The 27134-nt window shown below is 37.1% G+C and overlaps 1 protein-coding gene across 1 annotated transcript in view; it reads left to right on the top strand.

The window, feature by feature from the left end:
- Positions 1–25200, top strand: part of LOC126818771 (uncharacterized) — a 68560-nt gene extending 43360 nt beyond the window's left edge. The window contains exons 26-41 of the mRNA XM_056100663.1: positions 294–491; positions 612–648; positions 1288–1439; positions 1881–1997; positions 2462–2522; positions 2744–2839; positions 4039–6778; positions 7146–7787; positions 9128–9216; positions 9827–9979; positions 11841–12017; positions 13415–14025; positions 14535–14753; positions 16312–16465; positions 17231–17398; positions 23433–25200. Of these exons, the coding sequence (XP_055956638.1) occupies positions 294–491; positions 612–648; positions 1288–1439; positions 1881–1997; positions 2462–2522; positions 2744–2839; positions 4039–6778; positions 7146–7787; positions 9128–9216; positions 9827–9979; positions 11841–12017; positions 13415–14025; positions 14535–14753; positions 16312–16465; positions 17231–17398; positions 23433–23566 (5748 nt within the window). The 3' untranslated portion in view covers positions 23567–25200. The remainder of the gene's footprint in view (positions 1–293; positions 492–611; positions 649–1287; positions 1440–1880; positions 1998–2461; positions 2523–2743; positions 2840–4038; positions 6779–7145; positions 7788–9127; positions 9217–9826; positions 9980–11840; positions 12018–13414; positions 14026–14534; positions 14754–16311; positions 16466–17230; positions 17399–23432) is intronic.
- The last annotated feature ends 1934 nt before the right edge of the window (positions 25201–27134 follow it).

Raw genomic sequence — 27134 nt, 5'->3', positions numbered from 1 at the left:
AACCACAGGTAGTTTAGCCCTAGCTTGAGCATGGAGATGTCCAATATAAAATAATACTATATTACTACCGTGTATCGCGCTTTAGATTAACAAAAAAAGATGTTATTCTAGGCCTGCGTTTATCATTTTAAAAGAATAAAATTTATATATCAAATGGTATTTTTCAGTATAAATATCATGCTTATCACAATGCAACAAATGACACATTCGGGCGACGTATTAGCAGTGGGCTTATGTTTCGTTGTCTGGCAACCAATGTTTATATATAAGTATTTAGCTATCTATACTTTCAGGTTTTTATAAAGTTTTGTAGAGAGGTAACAGATCTGGCTAAATCGAATCTCAAAGGGGATGAAGATTTCAATCCAGCATCGTTCTTTATATGTAACGAAATCAGAAATTTCCTAACAATTCTTCCTCCAGATACTAATGAGCTGATCCGTTCGAGGGTAGTTCGTGAGCTTAGTCTCGTTCTTGCTCACAGTTGCCGTGTAAGTAAAGGTTTTAAATCGTTTCCTTGATGAAATTAATACTGAAGGATATTTTGCAATACAACAAGTCATTCATGGTATAAATGGGAGTTCAACACCTACGTGTTATTTATCTTTCAGGATCGCCCAAACAATGTTATAGTACTATGCAGAGACGGTAAGTGGTACATTTTGAATAGTAAACATTTTCATCAAAAAATATTTCGCGGTTATTTGTATGGCGATTTGAGAAAGGTCCCATTGGCTAGGGTTTTTAATAGCAACACAGCAACTTCAACACAAGATTTACAAAATTATAAAGTTAATTATCAGATTGACTTAAAATTTATACACAGTGTTTAAGATTATGAGACAACGCGGCCGACTCTTGTTACATTGAAAAATCTTGTGGACGCGCTAAAGGCCAATATGTTAGCATGGGACAGAACTAGAAGCCAAACAAATCCTACTGATAATTAATTAATGGGTTGTTACGTACCAAAGAAATAACTCTTGTGGACTGATCGAAAGTCTTCCCTACTGTGGGCGTATGTTTCCTTGCCTGGCAACCTATAACTTGTGAGCACAATAGTGGCTATATTCATTAATGTGTTCTTTTTAAATTTGGTGCGAAGGATTGTGGACATTTGAGGATGAACTCGACGGATATTCAGCATTCTACGACTTTCCATTCCAGAGTAATTATAGTACTTTTATACCTTTGCGATCAGAGACTAGAATGTTCTGTAGTCACAGATATAGGGGGGTTCTCCAAACTTGTATATTTAAACAATATCAAAACCAATATTTATTACAGTGATTGGTTTAACACCTGTAGATGATACACTGAGAGATGTTGATATTGAAATGAAAGTACAGGCTTTAGAATTACAAGCTAACGCATTTAAGATAAAAAATAAATTGGATCAAGCGATAAAAAAAGCTACAGAAGCTAAAGATCTTACCAAGGTAAACATACAGTTTAACATATCTAATTACTCGTTCTGAAGACTGTTGACATTATTTGTTTTTGTTTACGAACATTTTGTCTGTAATGTTTACGAACATTCCCACGTCAGTTGCGATCCTAAATGCAGAACCATTGATTGGAAGACATATCCAAACTACACGGGAAATATATTTGTTGGGCATGACATAATATCTAACTAGCAAACAAAACAGTACCCAAAACTATGATTTGTTAATTTACCATTAGGCGTCCCACGTGCGTGTGAGATTACATGCCGTTTTACCCGGTGGTAGTTTATATCTATAACGCTTGGCAGTTATTTTACCCCCAAGTTACAATCAGTATAATGTAAAGTGTTTACAGCGACACTGGCTTCAAGGTCATACTGCTTATACGGGATCGTTTTATGCTTACTTCAAGAATAATAATAATATTTACAGGATCTGGAAGCCAGGGAAAGACTTAAAAATTTAATCGCGGAAATTAAGTCAGAGTTGGCAAAAGAACAAGATCTAAGAAATAAACATAATACTGAAGAATTACAGAAGTTACAACAGGTACAGAAATATCAAACAACACCTTTGTTGATCTCAGATACAAAAATATAGTGTATATTATATAGGTTTTAATATACCAGTATATAATGATAGGATTTATCCATTATACGATTTCTGGTGATTATCAGATTCGCGATAGATTTGCTTTAACACGTTACTGAATTACAAACCTTGTCTCCACCGGCAGGTTTACAACACCGTAGATTTTACACAGGCTCTTATCCTGTAGCTTAATATCCCACACAGGTCTCATTAAAGTTCTCTCAAATACTATATCCATAGAAAACGACAGGTTACTACAAAAACATGTAAATCGTTGATTGTGGTATATGCTATTGGAAAAGCAATTTATGATCAATATCGATGTTTCATAGACGGTTTAATCACAGCAAAACTATTGTGAATTGCAAACATTGTTTCTCATACCTTAGTGTTTTAGACAGTTTCTTCTTATATTAATATAGGAAAGTGGAGCTACAAGATTGACAAAGAAGACTGATACCAGGAAAAGAAAACGGAGAAGATGTATTATTATTTTCGTCTTTTTCTTATAACATTAAAAATCGGACACATTTATGCCTTCCTTGTATAATCAGTTAATTGGTAATCACAATATTTTGAACATTTGTGTTTTACGCCAACCTTCATTATATCTTGGAAGATAATTCTGACAAAAAAGTCAACATTCCCAAGAAATACCTGTGTGTTGGACTTATCGCATAATTGTTTTTTGATATATTTGTCAGATAAAAAACCAGAACCAAAACCCATTGATGAAATAAAGAAATCCAAACATAGAGATGTTTCACCTATTCCTAAATATTTACGTACAACAATCTCAGGTATGTATAAAATTCTTTATCTAGCAATTAACTTATGACAAGGTGGGTTAGAGTATTAAACATTATTCTTTCACGGGTTTTTGAATTCTGGTATCAATTTAATCAAAGGCAGATAACGCCCTAGCTATTACGTATGACCCATGCATCTTTTCTTACTACATAGTTTAGTAGCCCTGTGATCGTCTAGTATTTTCATTTGTCGTATTTGCTTCTCCTTCACGTTGTGTATTCTCTACTTCTTATCTATCTCAGGTTGTTAAGACGTTTGTCTTCTCAGGTTGTTAAGACGTTTGTCTTCTCAGATTGTTAAGACGTTTGTCTTACCAGGAATAACAATACAACAGTTCGTTTTTACATTTTATATATCAAAGCTGGATACATAGATACAAGCGTAGTAAATTACAGTAAAGTCATTCTTTCAAACCCCATCCAGCCAGACTCGCTGGGGCGAGTCTGCTGATAGAAATTGCTACATCTTTTCCCTTCTGGAATCAAGTTGCTGTCTGACAATTGCTCAAAGATATGATAGTCTTGTAGCTTTGGGTTTTGACGTTCAATTATCTAATTGGTCAACTATGACGTAAATAATTATAGAGATTGGTTAATTTTCCTAATGACGCCGAAACCTACCCTTAGAATTCAATGTTTACCACATTATGACTCTTTTTTTAATATAACAATCGGTCACTCATTCGCTCATTTTGATTTAAGTGCATATTAGACAATATGACTTCTATACAATGTGTAAATCTAATAATTAGCCAAAGATAAATAATATAATACTGCTAACTAAAAGAGCAAAAATTCTAGCAATATTGCTACATGTATACGTATATTGTCGTCGCCCCTGTCCATCGGCCCACAATTTGTTTGTGGACACTATACAGGTCACAATTTTTATCCAATTTTGACGAAACTTGAAATATAGGTTTACCTCCAAACGATCTCGATTGCTGTTGATATTGGCATGTATCGAACCGTAATTTCCTTAACTTGTGGTTCCTCTAGAAGTCAACATTTGTAACCGATTGTACGATAAATCGCGTTTTTTTAGCTTGTTCTCTATCCATCTCTTGAAATGGCCAAGTGACATAAGCTATAGGTTAACGATCACCAGCACTGCATCACAGTTCCGATAGTTTTGTATTGTAATTTGCTTTCTATTGATGGTAAGTAATAGGTTGTTTTGTCTTTTTTAGATATTCGTGGATCGTCCGATGATGATTCCGACGTGGATTCGTGTGATAGCTTTCCTCTGTCGGTATCTACAACAACTTCCAGCATTGATCATGAATCTGACGATAGTGCTTACACCTTTTTGTATAGTCAAGATAAACACGAAGATGAAGCGACGGAAATTAAAGGTTCGGAGATTCCACCGGAAACAACTTGGTTTGAAGAAAGTGAAGCTGTCTACAGTGGTAAAAAAGATAAATTGTCGGTTTGCCTTCAGTATGATATTGACGTTAAAGATGACATGAAAGGTAATCTTCCATCATGGGAACCCTTTTACCCAGAATTGAAGTCTTTAAGAGATATAGATGAATGTATTAAAACACAACCGAATAAATACAAGAAGTGTATTATACATATTGAATCAGCACAAATAGCTGTCGCTCGCCCAGTGGGTTCACCAACAAGCAGTGAAATAGATATTCGTGGACGATCGAAAATAGGACAAACTTTTCACGAGGATGTTGTTTGTGTTGAAATCATAGACGACAATTCCCAAACAGATCCCAATAGAAATCGTGTTTATGGTAAAGTTGTGGGTATATTTGATAGAAATCGACACAGGAACGTAAAGAATCCGGTATTTGTGTGCACCGTTGACGACCATGAAGCTCATCTTATGCGACCTATCTGCAAAACCATTCCAAAAATAAGTACTTTTCACAATATGGTTGCAAAGAATTCCCCAAAGATGAAAAACTGGCGTATAGAAATGTATCAAATTGATAATCACAAAGTAAAATTCAAAAAGTATTTTAGACTTTCGCCAGACAAACGAAGTGAATATCTCTTTGTTGTAGCTTATATTACCTGGGATTCAAAATTTGCCTACCCTAAAGGTGTAGTATTAGATGTTATAACAAGTAGTCAAAGTTATGAAACATGCCTTAAGGTTCTTGACATGCAGTATAATATCGATCCTGTATATCCTCAGAATGTTGTAGAAGAAACTAAAAAACTAACAAAAGGCACCATCACTTCTCGGAAGGGTATTGAGCAGGTTATCACGATAGACCCCAAGGGTTCCAAAGACCTGGATGATGCTCTAAATATCGAATGTATTTCTAATAATGAGTTCGTCGTTGGCATTCATATCGCAGACGTTGCTAGTTGGGTTAAAAAGGGTTATTATATCGACCTAGAAGCGAGAAGGCGAGCTGTTAGTTTCTATCCAACGAAATGGAGGACAATTCATATGATTCCTGAACCACTGAGTCAAAATCAATGTAGCCTCATTGAAGGTGAGAACAGACAAGCCATATCAGTTTATTTTCGATTAAATGCTGAAGGCGAAGAACTTGATGACCCCTGGATTCAGAAATCGGTCGTTAATTCCGTAAAACAGTTATCCTATCAAGAAGCCCAAGAAATTATAGAAGGAAAGTGGCAGGGAGATGGTGAGAAAACAGAATTCGTGAAAAATCAAGTTATTAATTTGTATAAATTATCAAAGTCACTAAGAAAAGTGCGACTATGTGATAAGATGCTACACGTGCCGTACAGTGACGGAGATACAGGTGAAGACTGTGTTGAAGCTCACTATTTAGTAGAGGAATTAATGATCATGGCCAATTTCTTTGTTGCTAAACTGTTAATCAGTAAATTCCCCAGTGGTATACCAGTGCGTTATCAGGAAAACCCCGACAATGTATCATTAATTGAATGGTTCAACCAGTATCAAACCATTGGAAATGTGATTTTGAATCTCCAAGGCAATTCATGTGAAAGTGTTGCTGGACAGCACACTTTGTCACTGGGGACAGCTCGAGGACTCGACGGTAACTACGTTACTATTCAAAAAAATGTGTGGAAACAAATCATAAATGCTATTCAAAACAAAGACTTTGAGAAGGCAAGGAGGTTTTTATGCATGGATGAACTGCATCCAGGACATTTCGTTGCTCGGAAGAAGTGGGAGAATATAATGGAAACAGCACAATACACTTGTAGTGCCGAAGAAGGTATAAACTTGAATCATTTCTCACTGCAGAAGAAGCCATATACCCATTTTACTTCTCCCATCCGCCGTTATGTGGATTTAGTTGTCCATAGATTTATTCATGCCTATCTTGATGGAACCAGTGCGCCATACACAAACGGTGAGATACAAGAACTTTGCATCCATCTGAATGAACGGACAAAAATGCAAAAACGGCACCAAAAAGAAACATTAAAGATGGATTTAGCAATGGATCTAGGACGGCACCCTGTTCCCTTTAATGGTTACATCAGCCATACCGATGACGATGGTTTACAACTTCAGATACCTAAATGGAAATTCTTACCGTTATCAAATCAAGAAGTCCCATTTCATTTATTAGATGTTTGTGAAAAGCCCGAAGTTAAGCAAGCTCAGTATATAAATGGGGACATTACAACAACTACATGGAAAAAGAGAAGTTACCACACTCTTGGAACTCAAGTCAGTGTTCGCCCTAAACTGAAGCCTTACGAAAAGCTAGAGTTAGATCCCAACCAGAATTGTGTGTATCTGAAGATTTCAACCTGGGCAAAGCTCATTTCTGATGTTGTTGGTTCGTTGAATGTCGAAATAGGGCAACAGAATCGTAAAAGGCACCGAAAAGATGCCATGGGAATAGTTGATTCAATGGGATTAGATGGACAAAGACCACCAGTTCGATTTGGAACTGCCGATAAGGTGAGCTGTGAAGGAGGAAACAACACTACATTACTTAATTTATGCAGGTTAGTTTGTTTTGTGGTAGTTTTTTTTTACCTAGGTGAACAATTCAAATTAGCAATTCCCTCCCAGTTAATACATGCATTTTAAACAATTGAAATCAAATTTTAATTTGATTAAAATATATATTTCCAAAATGTTACCCGACCATTTGCAAACATAATCAGATATTAATTTTAGATCTTATTTTCGATTAATAAGACTATTAAGGGTAGGCTTTATTGACTGATGTTGCTATTTTATTTTGAAATGTGACCATATGTATGTCCGTATAAAGATACGTGTGCAACTAATTAACGTGCGTCATCTATTCTATTTATTTTGGAATTAAGCCTGGTAACATCAGCTTCACCATGTTGCTTGTTCTTCCAGATTCAGTTACACTTTTGCACCTGGAAGATTGATTTCAGCAGAGATGTCTTCTGTGATCGAGAAAGGTATACCAACACCAAAAATATCACTACTTCATTTAACAAAGAACTTGAGCTTCTGTCTGACACATAAAGAAAATCCTGTAGCATGTTTAGCCAGATTTGCCCATCAGTCAACATCAGAAGCAGCATGGCAAAGCGTGCAAGATTATATTGAAGCTTGGCATGCAGTTTTAGAAATGGAAGCTGCTGTGACCAGTGCAAACAGTGGAGACGAGACGATATTTCTCGAAGATGTCACAATAGACTTTTTAGGGTTACGAAAGGGATGTTTCATGTTAGGATTAAAATTTTGTTTAGATAGGAATATATTTGGTTTAGATTTTGCAGCACCAAGAAAAGATACTGTGACGCCTATATCTGATTTTATGTGCATTCGCTATGCTCCTGAAAGAGAAGGTGATAGAAGGTTTACATGGGTTGCTCACGGGGTAATGGAATCTATAGCACGTGATGATGATATGCTTTGTATGCAGTTTAGTTTACACGAAAAGGCATCCACATTAATACCAAGAAATATGATGGATGGAGCTGCCAAACAGGGTTTTACTATTGAAATTTTACCAAGATCTAAAACTGACAGGTGAATCAATATTTTTCGCATTAATGTCCTTTACTGGTGTTTAATGCTAATTGGCACAAATACACGTAGCTGTGTTAAAACTTCCTTGAATATTAGAAGTTGTGTCACCTTCATGTGTGATATCCTCCGCAAACTAAAGCAATAATTTGGACTAGAAATTTTAGATTGAAACATTCTCAGTCGAGGATGAGTTCTTCGGCATACACATTTGAACCTGTAAAGGTCTGTTGATATATTTGTACCCCCACCCCCACCTCAGCACCATTCTATTTAAAAAATGGAATTGCTATGGTTGAATCAGAGAAGGGGCATTCTATAGTCCCACAAGTAGTTTGGGCGTGTATAATCGGTGGACATGATAAACGGTACAGTGTTTGACGGAATTTGTTTCAAATTTGGCGTGAATGATTGTGGTGAACCCTATGGGTATTTAGCACTCCGCGACTTGCCGTTCCGGGGTTAATCCCCACTTCCCCTTTGCTGAAAACCTTGTGAACGCGATAGAGGCTGCAGATTTTAGCGGCTTCATTGCAAATCCGGTGTGAAGCATTGGGGACATGATAGGATTAACACTGTCAATATTAAGCTTTCTGAAACTTTTCATTCCGGAGTTACTCCCCCGAAAGCCTTGGGAACGCGATGGAGGCTGCAGTTTTGAACGCATTGTTTTTTTTTAAAATTTGGTGTGAAGCATTTGGGTCAGGAGAGGATTAACTCTATCAATATTAAGCTTTATGCCACTTTTCATTCCGGAGTTATCCCCCTTTGTCGAAAACCTTGTGACCGCGATGAAAGCTACCGTTTTTAGCGAATTTTTTTATCAAATTTAGTGTGAGCTAGTGGGGTCATGAGGATATTTAGCATCCCGCGACATTCCGTTCCGGGGTTACCTCCCTTCTGTTGGCAACCTTGTAAACACCATGTAGGCTAGTTTTGAACGGAGTTTTCAAGTTATGTGTGAAGCATTGGGGTCCTTGTATTGGATTTGTTTTAAATCTGGCACTGGGCGTTGTGGAGAGGACGAACCCTATCGACATTCAGCGTTGTGTGCTGTGACTATTTGTTTCAGAGTTACCCCCACCCAGCCCCGCCCCACCCCACCCCACCCCTACCTTTGCCGAAAACCTTGCAACCGCAATAGTTGCAACCGATTTTTTTCAAGCGTCGAAACACGAGAGAGATCAGATGTTCCTTTCGAATAAGCGGCTCCCGACACATAGCTGCTTTGTGGGCATGTTTCAACTCTTTGCCAATATCTAAAAACATCCTTTAATGTTGTATGTAATATAACAGTTAACAACTGTTAGCTTATATTGTTTTGTAATTTATCATATTTACAGGCGATTAAAGAATGCCCTGCAACTTAAAAAGTTAAACGATGCGCCTTTGGCTAAAGCTATTGCTTTAAATCGTCCTATACCAAAACTAGGTTTGTTATATCTTATTAGCACCCCCTCCCTTAACCCCTTGGATTCCGGGTTTTCTCCAGGCACCCCGGTTTCTCCGAATTTTATAGACCCTTTCACGCAAGCAAATTATTGAAATGATGAACCATATGTTAGTCCCGAAATCATCTAGCTAGTGTATGGAAACACCTACTTTTTCACACCGCCAATATGCATTACGAAATTATTGAATGAAAAATCTATACAATAGCTTTAAACAATCTACGATACATTTGCAAGGGTCAGTTAAATCATTAGACTTAAAAACCCAATCCTACGTTAGCCTAATAAGGCTGATGATGAAATACAAGATTTATGGATTATTTCGTATTTGAAAGTGGTTGTGGACCAACCCTCAGCCGAACACCGTGCTGAATCATCAAATAGATTAACGTTTATTTTTACCTTTTCGCTAACAACCGATATTCAATGAAGCGATCATAGTGCCATGGAATAGGTGCGCATGTCAAACTCCATTGGTTATATTTCGGTTCTTAGGAGGAGTTAAAATAGTTATTATCGCCATATAATTATGCCATTAGCTATTAGACTCGATCATGTATTGTTTCTTCTCTTCATATTTTATTGCTGTAGATGGCGATCATTATCACCTAGGCATTATGGCGGAGCGTGATATTTCAGAAGATCTACTAAAGAGAAACAAATTACCAGGAAATAATTTAGGTCAGCTCGAGGCCATTGACAAAGCTTTGACGTCATCGTTTACTTTGATACAAGGTCCCCCAGGTAAATATTTATGAAACAATTTTACAGTGGTGGTATACTTTACACTTGACCGATGAACAGCATGCCCAACGAAATGAAAAGGGGTTTATCCAGGGGCGGATCCAGGAATATTTGCAGGGGGGGGGGGGGGGCATGTTCCTAAGACAATGTATCTCCCCCCCCCCCCCCGCATAGTCTCTATCGTCATAGTCTCTACATACACATTGAGCTTTTTAAACAGAGAAATTCAACACCTCGTTTGACGTCAATTTTTATTATGAATTAATACAATGACATTGTGATTCAATTTCATGTATGCAAAGCATTAATTGTTATATCACATAATGTCTATATCATTATCTCGTGCTTTGAGTGCCCATGCTGTCCCTCCTGTCCCAAATCTTACGATAAAGGATAAAGCACACGGCCGAGAAACCTTTCTCATAAAAAGTGTTGATTTACCCCCCCCCCCCCCTCTGGATCCGCTCCTGTTTATCGTGCTACTATTCTGCTCCGACTGGGTTAATGAAGACGGGCATACGCCATGCAGTGTGCTATGAGGGTAATGGACAGCGGCGCTACGGCCTATTCTTATTTCAATGTTTCTTTTACGTGCACGCCACTGTCCCATCCGAACGACTATACATTGCTCCTTGTCAGGCCCTTCGTCCGTAACCTTCATTAAACGGGCAATCACACAATATTATTTAATAATATGATGAAATATTGATATCTCACCGACCCAATTAATGCACGTGGGATATTATGAACAATTACAGGACTTACAAGAGTGTCGTATATTTCCTATTCTCCAAAATAAAAGCTTCAATGCCCAATTGACTGGTGAACAGCTTATCAAAACAAAAGCTACACAGACACCTTAAGCGAATGTGTTTATGATACCAATTCACATTCGTGGTGTACAATGTTACCATTATATACTAGTATGCTCCCTGCATTCGGGTGTCCGAGAACAAGCTATTGATTTACTCAAGCAGCAATTTCAAGATATTGGTATTTTATTAAATGGTCAGATTGTCCTCTCAATTGATTAAAATCAGTTGATCTTTAACAATGTTCATAACTTTTTAAATTGTCAAAACGTTTCTAACATCAAAATCGTCAGGTTTAGGTAGGTCTTATATGGATGGTCGGGGGTGTGCGTATAAAAAAAAACAAATATAAAGTAACGGAACGGACAACTGTATATATGTATAAATGTTTAGTTTATATTTAAATCTCAAATAATTTTATATTTTGCATTTTTCTATGTCCTTGCTGTATATATGTTCTGTATCTACATAAATTAAACTTATTTTTGTAAATTCTGGAGAGGAGTCAGCATAGGCCCAGCCTGTTCTCCAATCCATTTTCAAATGAAATAAAATATTGTTTACAAAAAAAAAAATTAAAAAAAATGTTGAACCTGCATACTTCATCATTCTGAAAAGAACAATGTCCGCCGAACCAGAATCTGGAAAGGCGTGAGATGTTTTAAAGTCGATATGTTTTAATTACTGGTATATATAATGCACAATAAATCTATTGAAATTTGTATGCTCTCGCCCGTTAAGTTATATAGTACTAGTCCTCGGATCTACATTGTTAATGGATTCCCAGTGTGTTTATTGTATGCTTTCGTCCGTTAGGTTAAATAGTACTAGTCCTCGGATGTACGTTGTTAATGGATTCCCAGTGTGTTTATTGTATGCTTTCGTCCGTTAGGTTAAATAGTACTAGTCCTCGGATGTACGTTGTTAATGGATTCCCAGTGTGTTTATTGTATGCTTTCGTCCGTTAGGTTAAATAGTACAAGTCCTCGGATGTACATTGTTTATGGATTCCCAGTGTGTTTATTGTAATCCAAGGTTTGTTCTTTTAGGAACCGGTAAAACCTATACTGGAATTAAATTGGCATACCTGTTTGCCAAAATAAATAACATCAGGGAAATAGAAAAAACTGGAGAAAAATCAAAGGCTGATGAAGATGAAAAAAAGAGCCAGAAACATCAAGTTCTTTATTGTGGTCCATCAAATAAAGCAGTTGATGTAGTTGCTAGTAAGTGTACTGAGTGGTCATTATTTTTATTTTAGTTAGTTAGAAAATATAATACATTCGTGCAATCCATGATATGCATTAGGGAGTTCCGGAAATGAAAAAGATATTACAAACTGTATTGTTGGTCAGAATAAATATATAGAGCTGACCATCATACACAATCACTTTTATTAAAAACGATTTTTGCCATTTTAAATTTATATTGGTTTCCACTGATTTCGCGCCGCCATCTTTAGCTTTCCTAGACAATTAAACAATCATACTTTTCGTACAAGCTACGAAAAATCGTGGGTTTTTTTTAGCTTGGAATATATCACCGTGACACCATAATGACGGTCGAGGTCGAATTTCGTGCAAATCGGACCGAAACTGTCCGACAAAATGGCCGCTCCATGTACGCAAATAGTGTAAAAGTATGTAATACCAAGGTTGTAGACACCCAAGAGGTCATAATTTTTATCCGATTTTGACGAAACTTGAAATATAGGTTTATATCCTAAACATCGCGGTCCCTTTCGATATTGGCATGTATCGGAACATAACTTCATGGATTATGACCCCTTATTGTACGAAAACTCATGTTTGCAGCTTGTGGACACTAAAGGTCACAATTTTTATTCGATTTTGATAAAACTTGAAATGCATGTTTAGAACCCGAAGATCCCAGTTCCTTTCGATATTCAAGCATATCATACCGTAACTTCCTGAATTATTGTCCCTGATTTACGAAAAATCGCGTTTTTTGCCTAAGGTCCCTCTAGAGGTAATACCAGGTTGTGGGCCTCCTTGAGGTCACAATTTTTATCCGATTTAGATAAAACGTAAAATATTGTTATATCCCAACGATCTCGGACTGTAACTTCCTGCATTATGGCCCCTGACAGTACGGATTAGTGCCCCTGATTGTACGAAAAGTCGCCCCTTTTTCTAGCTTGTTCTCTATCCATGTCTTGCAATATGTGGGTGCATCTTGCATGACCAACCGCTTGTTATTCTCAGATGTGCTTAATTGCATAAGAACACATAACAATTACATAACATGGAATAGCATGTATGTTTCTTCTTTATAAAATAAATGTAAAGTATGATTTATTGTGGAACATCAGAATACAAATGTCTTTCTTATAATTGTTTGTGTTACAGTCATCAGGCTATGGTTATACCCTTACCGCGAGACCGCCAGACCTCTTTGCGTGTTCCTCTTATCAGAATAGTATTCATATTTTACTCTATAGAATATATCTAGATCTACCGATTGCGCGTCTGTTTGAAAGGAAAACAGATTTTAAACGAGTGAATCTCCTAGCAAGACTCATTGATATATAAAAGTTACTTGAGTAATACTTCTCCCTTCAAATTATATTGCAATGCTAATCGTTTGTCGTTTCTCATTTAAGGAAATTTAAAGAATAAACTTGGTGAAATTTGCCCGAAAATAATTAGAATATATGGATCAGTGATAAAGAATGAAGATTTCCCTATTCCGGGGCAATACATATCCAAATCAGCAGTAAATCGGGAGGGTCGGTGTCCTAAAGATATGTACGACATTTCACTTCACCATGTCATAAGGCAATCTGGTAAGCCATATGCAAAAAAAATCCGAAATTTCGACGAGGTATTTAGAGAAGAGAGACAAAGGCCAGATTCTCAAGTTATCTCTGCTAAAATTATCCGAAGTTACAACAAACTTGTAAGTGAAGCCGAGAGACATGAACTTCCAAATTATGACGTCATTCTGTGCACAGCTGCTATTGCCGGAAGTCAAAAGTATACCTCGGCAACAAATATCTTTCAGTGTATTATTGATGAGTGTGGTATGTGTACAGAACCAGAGAGTATGCTTCCTATTATAGAAACAAAAGCCAAACAAGTTGTTCTTATAGGAGATCACAAACAACTCCGTCCTATTGTATTATGTTCTGAAGCAGCTAAGTTGGGTTTGGAGAGATCTCTGTTTGAGAGGTATGCGGAAAGGGCTGTTTTTCTTAACAGACAGTATCGAATGGTATGTACTAGTATATATATTTATATGCCCCGTTTTGTTGTGGTTGTATTGTATAGAGGCGAATTTGCAGAGGAGAACAAACAAACATGTGAAGCATTGGCGCCGTGTTTACCTCACTCAAGTCTAACCTTATACATGCATATAGCTAATGAGAAGAAATCTTGTCCCGGAGCTTCTCTTATTATAAAGTTCTAATTTTGATTCCTCAGACCTCAAACCAAACGTGACGTAGTCTCCATTCCCGACCCCCACCCCCTTCGCCTCCCAAATTTCTGATCGCTGGTGCGGGGTATGGGACTTGGATATCTATTTGCACCTTCTCAACCTGGTGGGTTTACTCCGGTTTCCTCCCACAGTAAAGACCCATGTGCATGCCCTATATATACTAAAATTATCCTCGGTAGAAGCGGGCGTTAAACCGTATGATCGTCCATCTGTCCCCACATTATTTTGTATTTTATATGACTGTATGGATGCAGTTACTGGTATTTCTGTCTTTTGGTTCACAGCATCCAAGTATATGTAAATTTCCATCAACACAGTTTTATGGTGGCAAATTAGAGACGGCCGCCTCACTATCATGGAAAATTGACCGTCCATTGCGATTTTTGCCAGCAAATACGGTTATGATGTTTTACCATGTTGAAGGAGCTGAGGAATCTTTAACTGTTCATACTGATGAAGGTCATGAAAAGTCCAAGTCGAATACAGCAGAAGCTAATAAAGTGGTAAATAACTTAATAAATATTTTCATAATCTTTATAAATCTGCCAAATTTTTTACCTATATCTTTTCAATTGCCCTTTCCGAAACCTTCATGTGGATTTATGCTTTCAAAACATCATTTCTATTTCATTAGGAAAGAGAATTTCTCTCAAATTCAAATTATACAGAACAAACTAATCTAATTACTACTGAATCCAGATTTTCTGTTTAATTCATGTAATATCATTTAATGGGGTTGTTTCAAATTTAAAATGATAACTGCAGATACTGGTAAATATCACTCACTGGTCAATACTATACTAAACAGCAAAGACAAACGTCAGTACGATTTCAAAATCAGAGAGGCACTTTAATCAAATCATTCTAGAAAACGACTTACTAAATGGATCAAAGCAATTTTTTGTGAACAGTATATTGACACATTAGTGATTAATTCATCACAATTCCAAGACATTGCGAGAAGGTTTAGAGTCTGTACACAGTCTATACACCAATATCTGGTGTGTCCACCGCGAGTGTCAATAACAGCAGCACAGTGTCTGTACATGGAGTGGACCAGATGATTGATGAACGCCATTGGCACCTGGAAACACCCCCCAGAAAAGCCTGGCGCAATCCATCGGCTGTGTTTGGTTTCGGTGCCACGTTATTAAGTCTCCTCTGAATTGCATCCCAAAGATGTTCAATCGGGTTTAAGTCCGGACTAAGGGCTGGCCAGTGCATAACGTTGACACCGTTCTGCTGTAGAAAGTCCCGAGTAACTCTGGCGGTGTGGACACGGGCGTTGTCATGCTGGAAAACGTTGTTTCGATGACGTGCGAAATATGGTATGACGTGGGGTCTGAGAGCTGGATCGATGTAACGCACTGCTGTGATGCCGCCTCCTCTCCCTGAATCAAGATTTTGGAACACCACAGGCCCCACTCTCTGGCTCAGGCCGATTCCACCCCAAACCATTATGCTTGGAGTCTCGTTCCATGACACATTGGTCAGAATAACGCTGGCCACGTCCTTGTGGTAACCGTTGGTCTACCAGTTCAGGGGCGATCATCCATTGTGTTGGTGACCCGATAGCGTTGCTGAAGCCTGTAGATGGTCCGAACATTGACCTGGAAGTGATTGATTGGCAACGGCTTTGGCAGTGTGGCCTGATTCCTCTGAGCTGTCGTGAGTCGTGGCATGCTGTTGACGTTGTAGTTTAGATGATTCAACCGGGTATGGGGTGCATTTTATAGGGCTGGTCCCAGTGAACAGCACGTGCAGCATGAGTTACATGAAAATCATGGAGAACACATTACCATCTCAGAAGTCAGGTTGCGTTTTTGAGAACATTTCCTGGGTTCAATTCTGTATTTGGGAAGGAGGCTTATTGCTCACGTAAAGTTGGAGATGTGGTCACAAATACATGTATACAGTAAAACATTTGGCAAGTTTTATGGAATGCGTCTATTCAGAGTAACATACCAACCGGACGTTTCTTTTGCTGTTTAGTATATTTGAATGAGAGAAGAAAATCAGCCAGGGAAGGTGACAAACTAGAATAAACTATATTTATTGCAGATTGATTTATTTTTGCACATGGTAAGAAAGGAAGGTTGCCATCCTAAATCTATCAACATTATGACCCAATACAAATCACAAATGTCACTTCTTCAAAAACGTCTAAAAGAACTAAATTTTGACGTCACGGTAAACACAGTTGTGGCCAGTCAAGGTAAAGTTTTACGCTAAAATAAAATAAAAACAACAGTTTTTACATTCCCCCACATTTAGAGATACACAAGTGAAAAGTTTAATCCTTACAAGTAAAGGCCCCTACGCGCAAGCGAATTGAAATACAAATTGTATCATATGTTTGTCCCGGAATGATCGAGTCAGTGTTAAGTGGAGTTAAACCCCCTGGAAGGCTAAACAGTATGTATACTACTTGTAGCTATGGGCCTAAAGTGGCCAGATTTTATGGAATAAACGAAATAGTGTAATTAAGATAAAACACATATCCGTCACAGTGTTTCGTCTAACCCCTCCCATCATCTTCTCCACTTACCTGTAAACTATGGATAGCCAAATAGCTCGCTTCCGATGGATTTTCCTACTTTCTATTTACAGACACGCGTTAAGACCGGTTTTATTACCTGCGAAGCTAGGCCTGACAGACTAAGCGAAATAAATTCAAAAGCTGGCGATTGTAGTGAGCAAAGCTAAGCGAAGCTGGTCTTGTCGTGGGCGGCCATGTTGTTAGATGAATCACTTGATCGCCACAGCAGACGTCTCTTGTTGCCGAATATCTGATTGGCTGCGATGTTTTGAGCTAAGGGCAAGTTAAACCAATTCAACTCCTGGTCACCTTCGCTTTGCTCGAAAAGACGTTGTGATGCTAAAACTTTGTCGCCGAACTAGGCTTTGAAGCACGTGTATTTTATTAAATGGGTGTAATTACTTCAGTTTGTTTCATACGAGTTACTGTGATTATTTGCAGGTGGTGAATGGGATTACGTCATTCTGAGCACGGTTAGATCCCAGCCAACTTTTAACATTGAACCATGTCCAACATTAGGATGGAAAATACAAAACCTAGGTTTTGTTGCTGATCAAAATCAAACTAATGTAGCTTTGACCAGAGCAAGAAAAGGTTTATTTATAATTGGTATGTAATTAAAACAGATTTTCTATTGAAAACGAAACGTAATTGACGCTTGATATTAATAGCTGATACATTTAGTCCTTTTTATACGCCCATACGTCCGTCCACAATTTGTCTGTGGACACTCTACATGTCACAATCTTTATCCGATTTTGACGAAACTTTCGATATTGGCATGTATCGGATCGAAACTTCATGGATTATCGCCCCGGATTTACGAAAAATCACGTTGTTAGCTTGTGGACACTGTAGAGGCCACAATTTTCATCTGATTTGGATGAAACTTGGGAACAAATTTGACTTAGTTTTTGGTGTACAATTTTGTTTCCGGAGCATATCTCATAAACCGTTCAAGATATCTTTCTGAAACTTTGTACACACATCAACCTATTGCAGTAGTTGTGCCTTTCGCTATTTAGGAATTTCTGGGATTTATATTTGTTGTGTTTCCATGGAAACAAATTTGACTTAGTTTTTGGTGTATAATTTTGTTTCCGGAGCATATCTCATAAATCGTTCAAGATATCTTATTGGCACTTGTACAAACATCAGTCTGTGATAGTTGTGCGTTTTGCTATTGAGGATTTTCTGGGATTTATATTTTTCGTGTTTCCATGCAAACAAATTTGACTTAGTTTTTGGTGTTCAATTTTGTTTACAGAGCATATCTCATAAACCTTCCAAGACATCTTCATGAAACATTCTACAAAAATTAACCTGTTATATTAGTTGTGCCTTTATCTAATTTGGAATTTCTGGGATTTAATCATTTTTGTGTTTCCATGGAAACAAATTTGACTTAGTTTTTATGCACAATTTTGTTTCCGGAGCATTTCTCATAAATGGTTCAAAAAATATTTTTGAAACTTTGAACACATTACAGTAGTTACAGTAGTTGTGCCTTTTGCTAATTAGAAATTTGTCGGATTTAATAATTTTTGCGTTGCCATGGAAACAAAATTCTCTGTTGAATGATTTTTACTACACATTTGAATTATTTTTTGGTATATAATTAGTATTCTAGAGCATATCTCAGAAACTGATCAAGATACCTTTATAACACTTTTACATTCATCAACCTATTATTTTATTTTTTGATGACCTTCCTTCTGTCCCGATTTCATTTCTAGAGCATATTTCATTATCTGTTCAGAGAAATTTTTTTAAAACTTTATACAAACATCAAACTATTAAAGTATTTTATTTTCTGATGTATAACTTAATGTTTGACATACAGCAGCTGATTGAGATAGGCAAAGGTTGTTGTGCAAACCTTACAAGGACTGTGCCTTGCCGAGCTACTAGATCAGAGTATGAATCTTCTGACTAGTCCCATTGATATTCCAAGGGCGCGGGATGGTCATGACTTATCATCTTGTTTAGCGTGTTCTCTATCCATGTCCAGTGCCGGACTAGGCCCACCTGTCCACCTGTCCGTGGGCCTAAGCTCATTAAAAAAAGTGGGCCTAAGCCTATAAAGAAAAAAGAGAAAGAAAAAAGAAAAAAAGAAAAAAGAAAGACAGGAGAGGGGGAGGAAAGAAAAGAAAGAAGGACGGACAGCCTGTGTCCTGTCCTCTCCTTCCTAATGATAGTGCAATTAGATCATTCTGTTATCTAATTGTATCAGGAAATCAAAAATTTGCCTTCTTCTGCTTTGGTCTGAAATGCTTGGAAGATGGGTTTGCCGTTGTCAATTTTCAAAATTTTCCTGGGGGAGAACCCCCCCCCCCCCCGGAGAAACCCTCGGACGATGTAGCGCTTCCTCACGCTCGTGGCGCGCATTTGGCGCGTACTTGTGTGGGCACTGTCCATGTCTTGTATTTTGTGGGCGTATCTTGCCTGGTTACCGCTGGTAAAATAATATAGAACAATCCTAAACATCCGAATGAAAAAAGAAATTGCGATATATAAATCTTAACTATGGAAGACCATAGGGTCAGTCATATGACAAAAATATCTTTGTCTTAATAAAAACAAGTTAAAACAGGTGGTGCAGCTGGAAGATGTTTGGCGTCATCAGTGCGGTTAGAAAGAAAAAACTCGTGGACAAAAAGAATTCGCTTGCTTTATATGGAAAAGCGAAGTGCTCGCGGTAAAAACCACATAGCTGGACCAGGGGATTATTTACATATTAAACACAGGTTCCATGGTTAAAAAATTATGTTAAAAGTTCTTTAATGCGGTTCATAACTTCAGCCTTTAAAAGTTAAAGGCATTCCATTAGGGTTTTTCATGCATTTGCCTCTTCCCAGATAAAAGTTAGCTGAAAAGAAAAAGAAGAGCCATAAATTAAATTAAATTGATTAATATGCATTGTCATTGTTAATGATGGTTGTGTAGGTCTCTGTTCTTTTTGTCATTATTTTTCTCTAATATAGTATTATATTAAATCATACAGTAGACTGAACCGCCATACTGTCCTACAACAATACTTCCTTCCGTTGTAACTAGATATGCAGTTCCCTATCTTAATGTCAATTTATTCTGATATCCTGCGAGTTTAGCCACCAACCTAGTCTACGCAACCAGTTATCTTTCCATGACTAGTGCTCTTTTCGCAACTAACTTAACAGTTAATTCCCAATTCTGCTATGAATTTTGATGTCGCTTCATAAATTTTATATGACATATTCCGAGAGTGGAAGAGCACATTCTGGAGGGTATATTGAAGTTTGGCATCTTCCATTAACTTCTTACAAGGAGTCTTTTCTCTTCCAATTGATTGCACGCAATGACGAAATGATCGCACTTCACTGGTTTATATTTATGGTCGGTAATTAAATCTACAGTTCTCGGTCTTGTGATTAACCCACAAATTTTACGCGATTGGTGATTGACCTCCGTCTTTACACCCAGATCGCTATTTAATTTGAATCCCAGATAGCTATTTAATTTGAATCTAAAAGTATTTGCCCTGGCCAACTCAGTTTTCCACTAATTTTAGTTTCAACAAAGCTATTAAATTCATGAACGCTATATTTTAGGTCTTCGGTCTCGCAGAGGCTGAAATCATTGCGAGCCAGATTGTCTGCAGATTCATTGCCCTCTACGGTTTATTTTTGTTTCGGAGGGAACAAACACTTGCTCGAATTTTCTGAACAATTTCTGGTCTAGATGTTGTTTTATCATGTGTTATTGACTTTATGCTGCTGAGGGAGTCTGATACTTTGAACGGTGGATGACACAAGCCACTCAAGAGAGTCAAGAGCTGTAGATATTGCCATTAATTCTGCACTATAGATGGAACATCAATCTTGTAGCCGTTTTGATATTAACATCAAATTCAGGAATGACTACACCGAATGCAGTTTTGGTGGTGTTTGGATTTTGAGATTCGTCCGTGTATATTTTCACATGAGATGACCATTTTTCGTTCAAGAATCCCCTCGATAGCATCTGAGCGTGTTGTGGATTTTCTTTCTTAACAACATTGCTTAGACTTATGTCCATGGGGCTTGATACGAAAATACCTTGTCAGTAATCTGATAGTGATCTAATCTTAGGTCTTTTAATAGATCATTTGCGCTGTGGCCGAACGGTTGAGTCTCTGATTTAACATTTCTTTTGGATTTTTTCCTTGATGTTTTTGTACACTTAAATGTTGGACTACTGTCCCCTAGATATTGTATTTTATCCCGGTAGTCCAATGTTAGCTCGTTGCGCCTCAATTCAAAAGACATTTCATCTACTTCTTGCAATAGACTTTCCCTTTTTGTGCCAAATGAAGCTGTCGTTGCTATCTTTATTGCCTGATATTGTAAACTGTCTAGTTTAGCAAGGGCTGTTTTATTTGCACTCGCAAAAGCAACACAGCCGTAGTCATATATTGATCTTATCAATGGACCTATAGGGTGGTTTTATTTGCTCCCCAGGGTATGCCGGTCATGCATCTCATTACATTATGTCCTTTTTTAACAATATTTTTAACTATGGTATAAAAGCCATTTTGCGATCAAAGGTCACCTCTAGAAGCTTTGCCTGATCTTTGAATTCGATTCGGATATTGTTCAATTCCAATTCCCTATGATCCCTACAGAAGAGCATTATACCTACTGTTTTACTTTTAGAAAATCGAAATTCCCATATATCAGTGTATGGCGAATTTGTAATAAACAAGATAGTTATCTTATAATAACGAGATAGCTATTTTGTAATAACGTGATAGTTATCTTGTAATAACGAGATAACTATCGTCTAATAACAAGATAAGTAGAATATTTATTTTTCATTTGATTGACCCTAATGGTCTTCCGTAATTAACCGTGATGCGGTGTCAGTTTAGAATTTGTTCCAGTGAACTGTTATTCTCTACTGGTTAGTGTTACTTCCATCTTTGACTACAGCCACATCAGTGGAGTTTTGTCTTTTTAATCATTCGATAGCAAGAAAGTGACAGGGCTGTAACTACCTTAACATTCAATTTATCCAGCCACAAAAATCACTACACATAGCCTAACATATAATTAACTACTCCACATTGAAATAAAAGTGAAATCTTACCACATAATTCTATGAAAAAATTCAACGGCTACCCGTGATTCTAATTCTATGTGCATAGGTAACGTCATGACCACTTGTGTATATACAAAAATGTAAAACGCTAATATTGCCACAAAAAAAGATCATTCTATCCGGTGACTATTTTAATACTTAATACATCATTGTTTGTGATAAAAGCGTTTATTTCGATACAAATTAGGATGATATATGTTTAAAATTGTTCATTTGGAGCTATTAATTAAAAAATCCATAATATGCTCTTGCAGTTTTGAATCTTTTTACAAATTTATATATGTTACAGTCAATGTCTACAATCGGGCAATGTGTACAATGCCTGAAATAACCAGTCAATGTGTACATTGCCTAATGAGGCCAGTCATTGTGTACATTGCCTAAAATTTCCAGGCATTGTGTACATTGCCTGATTAATTAGCCCAATTATTGTACACATTGACTGATTGTTGAAGAGCGATTATTGAGAAGACTAGATTACCACAGGTTTCGTTCTGTGATCACATAGGCTTCATTTCATCTAAAAGATACTTTAATAGGTTTGTCACTAGAGTTGTTGTTTTTAACTAAATAAATGACAAATATCATACACACTTTGAAGGATGAATTGACTTTATTTCACACAGTATGAAAATACATGAATTTCTGATTTCCCGATAGAATACATGTGAAATACTCAAATACTCAGACAAATGGTAACATGTACATGTCAACTTGATTACAACCATGATATAAGTGGCCATGAAATATGTCAACAATTTTTGTTTTGACAATTGATGCTGTTGTGGCATCTGCTGTTACATAACAAACCCAACTTGTAACATTTACACTTATTTGTGGCACACTGTTTCCCACTTTTAGAACAGTTACACCTCGTATAACCTTGGCCTCCACATTTCGATTCTGTTTGAACTGCTTGTCTAAGTCCAATTTCTTTCTCTGTGGTAATGTCTTTGGGAGTGTAAAGCCTCTGGGGGGCAAAGGTCAAATTGATTTCTTGAATATCGCCCTTTCAGGACACCTGCCTGTACACCAATCTTGTACATGTCATTTTCATTTCTGTCCAGAACCACACCCATAATGTTGCGTGGGTCACCCTTTCCACGATCAACCATGGGGATAGGGACGGTCACGTTGTCCCCAGGGTTAGCAGCAACATTGATTACCCGACTGCGGTTTATCATTCTCTCTGCTTGCGTCAGGATACCATCAGCAGCTCTCTTCCCACATGACATGATATTGGCATGTTGTACATCAAGTTGTACATTGTTTATATAAATACCACGATGACGCTTAATTTCACGATTTACGATAATTACTTTCAGCGCAAGTTTATCGATTGAGTTTATCGATTTTCAATATTTTTAGATAATTGCTTTCAGTGTTATTGTCCTTGATATCTTTGAAAAATATAATCTGATGACTCAAATTACACACACAGTATTTATGTTATGAAATTAAGAAGCATTGATTTTCAACGATTCCCAAAATAATGTTACTTTCGGGGTTATTTGTCTACTTGTAGGTAATGAAAATCTTCTCCGTTGTGATAAAGTGTGGAAAAATCTGTTAGATGATTATAAAGACCGTGGCTGTATAAGTAATGCTGGAGATATTCCACGACCTACAATTAACAGACCGCCATTACCATATTGTTAGATTAAACAATATTGAAGGAATTGTTTTTTGTTTTATTTGTAGTCTATATCATTGTTTTATACTGTGTTTATTAATGTTATTCTTTTTTGTTTTTGTTTTTTAATACTGTTGTTGATTTTGATCCATGGAAATACGTAACACATGTGTATATTCAAAACATGTTTCGCCGTCTTAATTAGCTCAGCTCGCAGATGGAGCCGAAAACTAGGACTTTCAACACCATTTCATTTCATTTCAAAACACAAATCTGTACAAAATATATTTACAACATTTCTATACGCCTACATTGATATGTGGTCGTATATTGTCATCGCCCCCGTATGTTCGCCGGTCCGGCGTCCAGAAGACTTGTGGCTAAAATTAATATCCGATTGGCTTTAGTTTTATACACAGTGTTTAAGGTCATGAGACGAAAAATCCTATTGATTTCCGATAACTACTGTCAGAGTTATGACCCTTGGTCACTTTTTTAAGGTCATGAGACGAAGAATCCCATTGATTTTAAATGATTCCAATAATTACTGCCAGAGTTATAGCCCTTAATATTAAATGATTTGTGTTCTAAAGGTTAGTATAGGACTACTTAGCTGCTGTGGTTGCATGACAGCCTATCGTAATTTTGGAATTCAAAATTAAATTAAAATATAATATTAATTTAGTTAATAGGTAGTATTATTTTCATGATACTTAGTTTCTAAAACTTTTTGTGCTTTGCTCCCCTTATGTAATTTGTTCTCGTTTACAGCGTTGAACATAAACGTCATATCAGTGTAAATATAAATAATGTTCTTTTAACATTGTCTATTTTATTGCTTTAAAATTATATTGCTTTTCGTCTTGTTGATTTTTTCTGTTTTTTTACGCTACATTGTGATCTAACCCGCTTTATATGAAAGCCGTATTCTGTCATTGACAATCACATAAGAGAGAGAGAGAGAGAGAGAGAGAGAGAGAGAGAGATTTGTCACGTACAACAGTTTACTTAACCACACAAAAAAAACAAGCCTTGTATACAAATACCGAACATTTGGTCAAACGATCTGAACGCCGAATTAAAATTAAAACAAATGCCAGACGTTATAATGATGTTGTCGTGTCGTCTACATAGCAGGGGTGTGTCCAGAGTTACTCCCCTATAACCCCCCGCCCCCGACACGCCCTTAACAGACTCCATACTATGATTTTAAGGTGAACGGTAACGTCTACACCGAAGTGTGACGCAAATAATTCATGAGGTACAAAGCATTTTTTTATTCTTATTCAGTTTGCACATAAAACTCAGCAAGGTGTGATAGATTATTATATAGTTCATTTAATCATTGACAATGTTTTAATTATCTAATTCCATTAAATGTGTTGGTTTTTTTTTTAATACCATAAGTCTAATTAGGCCATATTTTTTGCAGTTACCAGTATATGTGCGTTTTGTTTGTTTAGTTGTTGGTGGTTTTGGTGGATGCATCACTATTGTTTATAGACTGATCCGAAGAATATATTCTTGGTTTTGTGTTTGATTTTCTGTTAGTCTTACGAATGAATATATGGAATTTGTTTTGATATTTTCCTCCTATCTTAATAAGAGAATGAAAAGTCATTAATCATATATTTTCTAATAAAATCTGGCACATCTTTTTCTTTATTTTAAATAAGTTATTCGATCATCTCAATGTCAGTTAAGTCTGGGTGTTAAAATGGTGTCCCGGATCGACTGTTGAAGAATTTCGTCGCCTCCGTTTAAAAGGTCTGTGGACCATTATTTGTCATACTGTCATAAGGGTTAGTGACATAGTATTTGAAAGTAGTCGTATCATTTACAGCCTTACAGGCCTATAAAACTTTAATCAAGTGCAGTTTTTAGTTTAATACAATGTAAATTTTCACCCGCTTCAGTATTACCCTTGCAGATGACATTCCAAAGATCTGCCAAATGGGAAAAGTACACCAACTGAAGCTTAATATGGATGAGAAAGGAACAATAAAAATATCATGCATTATTGCCCATTCCAATTTTGAACTTTGATATTCATGGGTCCCATAGACTCTTATGGGCCCTGGGGCGGCCCACCGACTGCACCCCCTCTCGTGGGGCCTGGGTGTGAAGAAGTGCATGTATTGCCATTTGAAAACCCGCGCTCTCTTGAACTTGGTCAGGTATTGCCTTTATTTCCTTGTTTCTTTGGGCGGCGCATGTATTATTTTCCTTTTTCAGAGAATCTGGTTTCCAGAATTTACAATCTGGATATTCATCCATGAATGTTATATACATACTAAATCTTGAATAAGTGGTGTCAATGCATTTTCCTGAGGCAACGACTGCGAGTTTTACAACATCTGGCCAGGGCGGGTTTGCACGCGCAACTGGGTCCACCTGTCCGTGACAGGTGGGCCTAAGCTCATTAAAAAAAAGTGGGCCTAAGCCTATAAAGAAAAAAGAAAAAAAGAGAAAGAAAAAAGAAAAAGAGAAAGAAAGGAGAGGGGAGGAGAGGACATGAGAAAGAAAAGATAGGAAAAAATGACTGACAAACATCACAAAAAAAGAAGTGTACTACAAGGAAAGAACTTTATGAGTTTGACCTCATTATACCGAGAACCGTGTAATTCATCTTTTAACCTTTACTTAGTTCTTCATAAGTCATTATCGCCGAAATAATCGCCAAAAACTTGCCAGTTTTGAGTTTTTCGCGAAAAATTATATTCTGTGATGTGCGTCAACAGAACTGTCAAATACGTGTACTGTATGTATACTAATTTGCATTATTTTCATCACGTAGAATAAAAGGTTTTTGTTTTTGACACTGAAGAGAATTCTCAGATTCATCTAATGATAGTGCTCTTGGGTCATTCTGTTATCTAATTGTATCATGAAATCAAAAATTTGCCTTCTGCTTTGGTCTGAAATGCTTGGAAAATGGGTTTGCGCTTGTCAATTTTCAAAATTTTCCGGGGGGGGGGGGGAGAATCCCCCTCGGACGCGCCTTCGGCGCGTACTTGTGTGGGCCTTGGTCAATGACCTGACAGGTGGGCCTTAGGCACACCAGTCCAGCACTGAATAGGGACTCATTCGAACGCACTAAGAACGAGACGAGGACGTGTTGAACTGTCTCTGTATCTAGTTCGAAAAAATTGCGGACGTTTTGGGAACAGTGTAGAACTTGTTTGGTGTGATGTGGGCTTAACGCGTGGACTTCTAAATTTCCCTTTAATATTATAAGAGCAAATCATAATATTGTTTTGTTTTGAAAGAATCCTTACAATGGTTTAATACTTGTTTAGTTTACAAGATGTCGGACAAGTAAGAATTTCTTTTTCTCACTTACCTTGAATCCGTAGTTGTGGCAAAAGTCGTTCAGAGCTGACATGATGTCATTATTACTAGGAAAATGACAACCGGCTAGGTTTTTTTTTCATTTTGGGAAACTGGTCTCATCCATGGTTACAAATCTGGGCAAAACATTATCAGGATCTGCTTCAAAATGAAACTCTGTAACAAAGTACTCTATAACTTTCATCAAATTTAACGACCATTTAGGTGCATAGAACTTATTGACCTAAGCTGCTGTTGATAATA

This window comes from Patella vulgata, chromosome 4, assembly GCF_932274485.2.
Source record: "Patella vulgata chromosome 4, xgPatVulg1.2, whole genome shotgun sequence".
In the NCBI taxonomy this organism is placed as follows: Eukaryota; Metazoa; Mollusca; class Gastropoda; family Patellidae; genus Patella; species Patella vulgata.
Note: the sequence above shows the minus strand (reverse complement) of the source record. Positions and strands in the feature narration are given on the sequence as shown.